The sequence below is a fragment of the Ailuropoda melanoleuca genome, chromosome 5, assembly GCF_002007445.2.
Source record: "Ailuropoda melanoleuca isolate Jingjing chromosome 5, ASM200744v2, whole genome shotgun sequence".
In the NCBI taxonomy this organism is placed as follows: Eukaryota; Metazoa; Chordata; class Mammalia; order Carnivora; family Ursidae; genus Ailuropoda; species Ailuropoda melanoleuca.
Window position 1 is genome coordinate 106,055,915 of NC_048222.1, and position 9,995 is coordinate 106,065,909.

General features: G+C 35.5%; 1 protein-coding gene across 1 annotated transcript in view; it reads left to right on the forward strand.

Moving 5' to 3' along the window:
• Positions 1-9,995, forward strand: part of IQCM (IQ motif containing M) — a 452,018-nt gene that overhangs the window by 176,157 nt on the left and 265,866 nt on the right. The window contains 1 exon segment of the mRNA XM_034661734.1: positions 3,036-3,151. Coding sequence (XP_034517625.1) covers positions 3,036-3,151 — 116 coding nt within the window.

The window sequence follows — 9,995 nt, forward strand, 5'->3', positions numbered from 1 at the left end:
TCCCTTCCTTCTTTCCTTGTCCGTCCATCTTCCTTCCTTCCTTCCTTCCTTCCTTCCTTCCTTCCTTCCTTTCTTTTTTCCTTCCTTCTTTTCTTCTTTTTCTCTTTCTTTCTTTTCCTTCCTTCCTTCTTTCTCTTGGCAATATCACCATAGTATAGGATCTTATCAGTTTTCTGTGAGTCATTTGAGTAATTTTAGTTTCTAAAATAACTATGCTTATTAGATTTTAGAACTCTCATCTGTGCAAAAAATTTACATAAAACTTAACTATATAAATTTACATAAAACTGGGAAATAAAATAGAAAACCACCCCCACCTGAAATGTATTTAAAAATGATTACCATTATAAACATCAAGATGATACTAGAAAGTGAGGGAAGATAATCTGGTGGAAAATATTTGGTGCTGAAAAAAATAGAATTTAAAAAACCCGTTTCGAAGGTTTTTTTCCCATTCTTTCAGATATGATATCAGTTGCATTGTATGGGCCTTTCACTCTTAACAGTTTTGCCGATTGGCCTTTCAGTCAATGCCAAAGAAGTCCAGGAGCATATATTGAATTTATGCTTGGAGGACAGCGTATATTCAGTTTTATGGGAAATACAAAGCAAGTAAAAGACTTTTAAGTTTAGAGAGGAAAATAAGATATGCAGGAGACAACAAAATAACTTGAACTAAATATATAATATTATTCAAAGAGAGTCTAAGTAAGTATTGAGGAAATGCAAAGGCAGGAAGACATCAGAATGGGTAGTTATTTAACAAAATTTTTAGGTTCCAAGTCAGCTTCTATTCAGTTAATGACTCCTTGTTAATCTGATGGAAACTTTTTGGTTTCTTTCCCAATTTTGATCTTACATTTTCCCCCAGGTTTGTTTAATATCAGAATATTTTCTTCTATCTTGCTGGCCGTTAAACTGGGATTACCGAAAAGATTTCTTATTTTTCCACCTGTCAGTATACAGCCTACTCTTGCTCACCCCCAGCCCAGCAGTCAGAATCTCTGTTCCTCTGAGGCAGTATCTGTGAAGATTGCTGGCTCCGTAAGGGTTTGTGAACATTTAGTCTGATGTATGACTTTGGTCTTCAAACTATCAGTTTATAACTTTTGACTGACTTTGTGGAATAAACTGGTATTTGCTGCATGTCACCTTCTGTGCCTGGCTTCTGAGGAGGAGTCATTAGCATACATCAGCCTGTGAATGATTACCTTGAGGATTTTAGTGGAGGGTTTACTGCTTCTTGAAGTGGAAAAGTTATAGCTATATTTTCTAGTGTGATACGTATATACTGGAGAAAATAATGCATGACCTTCTCACTGCAGGAGTCTGTTCTGTGGGTAAACAAGATAAAATATTTGAAATGCTCTGGACTGTCTTGGAAAAATAATTTGTATAGAATTTAATTTCATTTTGGGTTGGGCTGTTCAGTGATCAGGAAGACTCCCTTACCTATGAGATCTCACCTCCGGAGGCTAATTCTTGTTCACCAGTGTTTACATAGCTACCTTAATTGCATTGCTGAACAACCAGAAGCACAGAGCAATTCCAATCAAGATGTGGTCTTTGTCCTGCAAGGGTTTATAAATTAAAAAAAGGAGATTGGAAAGAGATGCCCAATTATCTAAAATGGGAGACGCCCAATTATCTAAAATGTGAAAACACTTATTCTAGAAGTTCATTAAGGGAAGTAGGTGAGCCAGAGATAATGCTAGTGAGGTGAAGAATGCTTCAAATTACTCAAGAAAGCTTCATAAGAAATATGAGGGCTTATACATTTTGAATAACTGTATGCTATCCTTTTATATCCCCCTGGGTTTATTAAAGTCCCCCGTTAAAGTATAATAGGTATGGCCTTTCCTTTGCTAGCCTCTTTCCAGATACTAATATGTTCCGATTCTTTATAATCTTTCCATTATTGGCATTTGCTTCCACTAAAGAATTGTATTTATTCATATTGAGTTGTGATTGAAATATATGATTTATTATGTTGCTTCTTCTAAAGACTTTGCCTTTTTGATAGAGGACAACGATTCTTTTTGACTGAAATGGGAGAAAGTATATACATATAAAATTAGAATGGGGTAGAATGTGTGCATGTTAGTGACTGGGATGTTTCTGAAATAACGTTACATTTTTAATTCTTTTACGCTCCTCATCTGCCTCCCTATAGGACGCTTAACTTATGATCCTGTAAATAAATTGAAGCAATGAAATGAGAGAATTTATTACTTCTGAGTTTTCTCTAAATTTATATGAAATTAGCCAGTCCACAGATGACTCTATTAAATTGAAAGTTTCAGGAAAGAATATATGTATATAAATAAGTATTAGAAAGAAAATTGGAAGCGTGAAAATAGTTTGATTCATTTTGGATGGCAGGATTGAACTGAGTTTTCCCTTCTTTTAAATGATTAATGTTTTTGAGAAATAAATAAATCTTAAATCTCCCCATCTTTAAAAAAAAACTTCTCTGAGGAAATCTCACGTAACAACTGCCACGAGACAGAAGAAATATGTGGGTATATGTTGGCTGACCTTTTGCTCTTTCAACCTGTTTGCTTAAGTGCTTTTAATAATTTCACTTACTTTGCAATTTCAAAACGTGTGCCTTCCTCATGATTCTGAGTTTTCTTTTAAAGTACTGATGTAACAGGGAGAGGATATTTCCTCTGATTTTTGTTAAGTGCTACTCACAAAGATGATTTTGCTTTAAGCCTCATTAAAAAAAAAGAAGTCAGTGTTCTTGAAGAGAAGAGAGTCAAAAGAATGAACTTATTAGTTTTCTGATGGGCACACTGTTCGCAATAAAAACAGGAGAGCTTCGCTGTATGAGGGAGCCAATTAACTGATGCCTCTCTGTGCAGTGTGATGGTTTCTCTGTCTCCCTGATTAGAAGACAAGATGCAATTTTAAAACAGAATAATGGGGCCATAAAGATGATTCACTTTCCTCTTTGTAACACTAAGCAGTATGATCAGTGTGTACTTTTCTTGGATAAATATTGTTTTAACCTACATTGATATTTCTAACAGACAAAACATTCTCTGATTGGAGAGGAATGGTGCCAACAAAGTCTCCCCGTTTGACTCCTCACCCCAGCTGGCCTAGTTTGTATGGGTCATCATCAGTGTTTTGGAAGTACTGTCCTGTGAGTATTTGTGAAATTGGACATAGAGTTGAATTACCATTTTTTTTCCTGGCAGTTTCCTGGGTTAATTTTGATATGTGAGATTTTCCTATGGATTATTTCAGTCCTAAAATGATTCTCCATTGAAAGTCATCTTTTTTCTGAAGTGGTGCTTTTCGTTCAGTTATCATGTCTTGGGTAAATCTTGCATCATGCGGACCACTGTAACTCATAAATATGTGTATTAATTTTTATTTGACGAGTACTAATAGCCAAAGTGATCATCACAATGGTTTGCTTGAAATGTGATAGTAACTATTTTTGTAAGGGTACCTAGACTGTCAAGTAAATAGAATGGAGGCCAATGGAGCATGAAGACATCTGTTAGGAGTGTGTGACAATTAGAGGACTAAAAAAATCCAAGGATGATTTCACGGCCACACATTGATGGTTTTCTGAGTGAGGTCTCTCTAAACTGAAACATGGGACTCTGGGACTTGAAAATGGAATCGGGTTTCAGTATTCATCAGAGCAAGTGTAAATAGTAGAGGAAATTCATGTGAATATATATATATATATGGGTTTCTTACATCTTCTCTGTGTCTGTTCCGGGTTTGAATGTACCTCTCATCCTTTCTCTGACTTTTTCTCTCTTTTCAAATCACTAATTATTTTTCTTCTTGACTTGTCATTTGTATTAGTCAGCTTGTTCATCCATAACAAAAAGCCACAGACTATGTGGCTTAAACAACGGAAATGTATTTCTCAAAGCCCTGAAGGTTGGAAGTCCAAGATCAAGGTGCCAGCAGGGCTGGTTTCTCCTACAGCTTCTCTCTTGTTGGCTTGCAGACAGCTGCCTCTTGCTGTGTCCTCACATGGTCTTCCCTGTATGTATCCCTGTTGTCTGTCTCTTCTTATGAGAACACTCTCGTATTGGACGAGGGTCCTACCCTTTTGACCTCATTTAACCCAATAACTACTTTAAAGACCCTATCTCCAAATACAGTAACATTGGGGGTTAGGGCTTCAACGTATGCATTTTGAGGTGACATAAGTCAGTCTATAACACCATTAGTCAACTGAAATATATGGAAAAATTACTTTTCCTATCTACTGAATTCTTCTTTATCTACAATTTGAAAAAAAAATGTCGAGTTTTTATATTTTTCCTATAAGACAAAACTTTTGAATCATGTCAGATTTAACTGATGTTGCTAAATTTGTGAGTGAATTTACTAAAGCTAAGCCCTGTTTTAGAGAAAGACATTATATGAATATCATTAAGGAAAATAATATGTCTTTAACAAAAGCGATACCCATGGAAGGCTGTTTTTATTATTTCCCAGTAAAGGTAAAAAAATGAACTGCTGCTTCTAAGCCTTCCCGCTCTACCCTGTTTTACACTAACACTGTAAAAACCGTTCTTAGCTGTGTGACAGACTACATTTAAATGTGTTTCTTTGGGGAACATATCTAGCAAGAGTAGACTTGATTGTGGAGAGCTCCAGCGCAAAACCCGGAGTATTTATTCATTGCTGAGTTGGAAATTAGGAACACATAAGACTATTGACTATGGCTTTGACATAAAAGATAATGCTTTGGGTATGTGCACTTGTCTAAACAGTTTGGGGTGGACTGGAGTGGAGACTGGGTGAGCATGAATAGGCCTTTTGCATCAGTCCAATTAGAGGCTTGTATCTTATCCTTGCAAACCAACTGTATGGCGGGGGGGGGGGGAGGTGTGAATGGATAAGAGGGAGGATGATTCAAACCTTCAGATTTCTTTCCAGCAGCTTTGTTTTTGGATGGAAATGCTCTTTTGTTTATCCTTTAAAATAATCACCATCCTAGGAGGGATCAAACATCAAGTTCTAAGTAATCTCTTTTCCCCCAATTTTTTATTGTGGTAAAATGCACCTACATAAAATTTACCATTTTAACCATTTTTAAGTTTTTCATTTGGTGGCATTGAGTACACCTCCACTGCTCTGTGACCATCAATACCACTCATCTCCAGAACTTTTTCATCTTTCCAACCTGAAACTCTGTACCCATCAAACGCTAATTCCCTGTTCTTCCCTCCCCTCATCTCCTGGAACAAACATTCTACTTTCTGTCTCTTATGATTTTGATTTGTCCTTTTCTGACTGGCTTATCTCACTTAGCATAATGTCTTCAAGGTTCATTCATGTGGTAGCATGTGTGATAGTTTCCTTACTTTTTAAAAAGACTGAGTAATATTCTATTGTATTTATATATAGGTTCCCCCACTATCTAAAAATAGAGCATTCCTATGAAACTTTTTTTGTAAGCCGAAATTACATAAGGTGAGAAATAATTACCATTGATTTATATGGAAAAATTTTTGAGTGTTCCCAGATCTAAAAAATAACTTCTGGGCTTTTCTGATACCTTAGGACACATCTTTTATATATATGTGTGTGTGTGTGTGTGTGTGTGTGTGTGTGTGTGTATTTTAATTATTCAGCTGAGAGAGACAGAGAGAGCACAAGCAGTGGGAGAGGCAGAGGCACAGGCAGACTCCCCACTGAGCAGGGAGCCTGATGTGGGGCTCGATCCCAGGATCTAGAGATCATGACCTGAGCTGAAGGCAGACACTTAACCAACTGAGCCACCCGGGCACCCCTCTTAGGACACATCTTGCTAATGGATGAACAACATACTTCAAGATAAAGCACAGATGCTCACAAGACACAGTTCAAAGCAATGGGGGCCTGACGCTGAGATGCTTTCTGAGTATAGTTTCCAGGGGAGCTTGGCAAGGCCACTCTCACTGCTTGGGGGGCTCTGCCTTTATAATGGTTTGCTGCAAAATAAATGCTGAATGCTATTTTCACTTTTCACCTTTTTTTATAAAAGCAAAAATCCTCTTTGGATTACTTTGGGTTAGCAAAAATAGGTACTAATGTAGATCTTTCCTACAAGTGAAGTGGCAGAATGCAAAGTTTCAAAAAGCAGAAAATACTTGTACCATATTTTGTTTATCCATTCATTTGTCGATGGACACATGAATTGCTTCTACTTTTTTGGAAATTTTGAATAATGCTTCTATTAATATGGGTTAACAGGTATTGTTCGAGTCCCTCCTTTCACTTTGGTATATATCCAGAAGTGGAATTGCTGTACTATATTGTATTCCTTGTCTAATATTTTAGGGAAGCATCCATATTGTTTTCCACAATGGCTGCACCATTTTACATTCCCAGTAGCAATGCACAAATATTCCAATGTCTCCACATCCTCATCAGCACTTACATTATCCACGTTGATAGCAGCCATACTAAAGGATGTGAAGTGGTACGTAATCTTGATCTGAAGTTTGTTCAATCAATCCAAAAAGTAACTAGGAAATTGAGAGTGTAGAAACCTGCATTGGTAAAAGAGGAGTGGAGAGATGGCATAGAAAACCTTGTCTTTGATTTTGTAGGAGGAGAAAAAATTTTTGCACATTCTGCTTTCAAAACACTCTCTACAGCATAGCTACTCTTCTCAAAATTTTAATTCACTTAAATAAGAAAGTTACTGTGGATATACTCTCTTTAGGCTAAAAAAAACACTATCCCTTTTAAGCCTGACATTTTTGTTGTCTTTTTAAAGTATTTTGAATCCTTACACGTTTTTAGTTCTAATTAAATAATAATTTAATAATGTTATATGTCTTTTGTTTTAATGTTTCATTTCTGCAACTGCAGTCTTATTGTATTAGAATTATGTTATTAGAGTTCCTAGGTACTTTAAGCAATGGGCCTATGGCTCCCTAAAACATCTTTAAATAAAGTTGAAGAAACTGCATCCTGAAGAAAAGTTTACTAATGCTACTTTTTATGATCTCTGAAGTACTGAGATACTTATAGCCTAAATTGTCTTGAAAGATAATATTTATTCAAGATGAGTGAACACCTGAAAATGTAATCCCTTGTGTAACATAAAAATGTAGCAATAATGTAGAAAAGACCACCATTTCCAACTTTCTTGCCACAGTTTCACTTTATAATTCTTCTTTAAAAGGTTTGCTAACTTGGGGCACTTGGGTGGTCAGTCCATTAAATGTCTGACTCTTGATTTCAGCTCAGGTCAAATGTCTGACTCTCGACTTCAGCTCAGATCATAATCTCATGGGTCCTCGGATCAGTCTTGGTTGGCTTCTGGTTTGGTGGGGAATCTGCTTGGATTTTCTTCCTCTGCCCACCCCCCCCACCCGGGCTCGCGCACACGCACACACAAGCTCCCTCTTTCTTTCTCTCAAATAAATAAAATCTTTAAAAAGGGAAAAAAAGGTTTGCTCACTTTATAATAATGTATGAAGCAATCTTGAAACCTACAACCTGGAGGACGGTAGTTGTGGAAAACAACCTTGGTATTTATCAAAATTCTGAGAAGGAAAAATTAACGTATTTATCGATAGTGCTCTTAAAAATAGCAAGGATAAAAACAAATATTGACAGAAATTTGTATAAGTGAAACAACTTTTCTTCATTATTTGTTAGTGGGGCAACCCTCTCCTCACTGAGCAGTTATTAACTGTGTCGCAGTGCTCTCCCTGAGGGGACATATGCCATTTGGTGATACCCTGGAATGAGGATGAAGTGACAAGTAAGGGAATGCCAAGAATGTGCACATGCATCCATGTTGTGTTGGTGATAGGATTCAGGGTAGCAGGAAAGAGTGGAAAGAGTAGTTGTGATTGTCTGAGGTGGGAGACCAGGGTGCATGTCAGGAATTGAAAGAAGTTCACTGTGGCAAAAGTGCAGTGTTCAAAGGGGCAAGTGGTAAGAAATGAAACTGAAGAGATAAGCAAGTCCATACATCAAGTGCCTTGTGGGAAGACTGTCAGTCACTTTATCTTCCTAACCCTGGTTGCAAAGATTTGCCTCACCTTGACACTTGGAAGTAAGGGATTACAAGCAAATAGAATTCAGTTTAATAATTGGTTGCATTATAAACTATTTTGTGTTTTAGAGAACAAACTGAGTCAGTCCTCTGGGCATTTGGCTTCATTACCCTCTGTGCCGCCCACCCCTCGCCTTCTCTAGGGGAGCACATCCTACATAAGAGAGAAGAAAACAATTCGCTGGTCATATTTTTTTAAACATATAGTTTCCTCTCATAAACAAAACTCATTAGTTTTATAGAAACATGGCTTTTAGAAATGAAAAAAATTTCAAATATAACATCATTCTTCACATAAGCATAATTTTATTTTTTATTAAGGTTTTAAATTTTGATTTCAATATAGTTAACATACAGTATTATATTAGTTTCANAGCTTCATTCCCCTCTGTGCCGCCCACCCCCCGCCTTCTCTAGGGGAGCACATCCTACATAAGAGAGAAGAAAACAATTCGCTGGTCATATTTTTTTAAACATATAGTTTCCTCTCATAAACAAAACTCATTAGTTTTATAGAAACATGGCTTTTAGAAATGAAAAAAAATTCAAATATAACATCATTCTTCACATAAGCATAATTTTATTTTTTATTAAGGTTTTAAATTTTGATTTCAATATAGTTAACATACAGTATTATATTAGTTTCAGGTATACAATATAGTGATCCAACAATTCTCCACATCATTACTCAGTGCTCATTATAAGTGTATTCAATCCCCATCACCTACTTCACCCATACTCCCCCAGCTCCTCTCTGATATGCTTTATTTTAAATGAGTACCTTAGTTAAAGTTATTATTCTTTTCCAACAAGAACATATTTTACTTGAATCATAGTTCAGGATATATGGTTCTAAAAGATATACATATATATAAAAAATATAAATTCCATCCAAGAAAAATAGAATACACATTTTCTTCAAGTACGTAAAGAAGAATCCCGTAGTTAAATCACATAAAAAGAGACATAACAAATATTACGTTTAAGAAGACTGAAATCATACCAAGCATATTTTCCAACCACAATGGTACAAAACTAAAGATCAACAATAAAACAAAGCTAGAAAATCTACAATGTAAATATTAAATATTTATTATGTAAATATTAAATAACATGCTACTGCACAACTAATGGGCCAAATAAGAAATCAAACGGCAAATCAAAATACGTCTTCAAACAAAAGAAAAAGAAAACACAATATTCCAAAACCTATGGGATGCAGCAAAGTAGATGTCAGAGTGAAATTTATGCTATAAATGCTTGTATTAAGAAGAAAAGTTCAAATAAACAACATTACACCACAAAGAACTAGAAAAAGAAGAAACTTAGCTGAAATTTAGTAGAGAAAGGAAGTAACAAAGAAAAATCAGAAATAAATGAGACTAGAATAAACAGTAACATAACATTGAAAATAATGACCAGTTTTTCCAAATAAATAGAAGTACAGTGCTTTAACTACATTAACTAAGAAAAAAAAAAAAGAGTGAAGACTCAAAAACCAAAATGAAGAATGGAAGAGAAAACAATAGAACGGATAACCACAGAAACACATAGTGTGATAACAGATTACTATAAACAATTATATACTAACAAATCAGAAGTCTTTGGAAAAAAAATTCCAGATAATTCCTAAAAACACACAAGTTCCCATGATGGGATCTTGAATCTTGAATCCAAGAAATAGGAAATCTTCTTAGACCAATAACAAGAATGAAAGTTGAATTAGTAATAAAAAATCTCCCAGCACAGAAAAGCCCAAGACCACATAGTTTCATTGGTGTAGTCTACCAAACATTTAAAAAAATAATTAATGATAATCTTTATCAAAATTTTACAAATACTGGAATAGAGGGAACACATTCAAAATCATTCCATGAGGCCAGTACTACCCTGATACCAAAGCAGAATAAAAGCAATACAAGAACAAAAAAGTCTAGTTTGTCCAGTGTAAGTA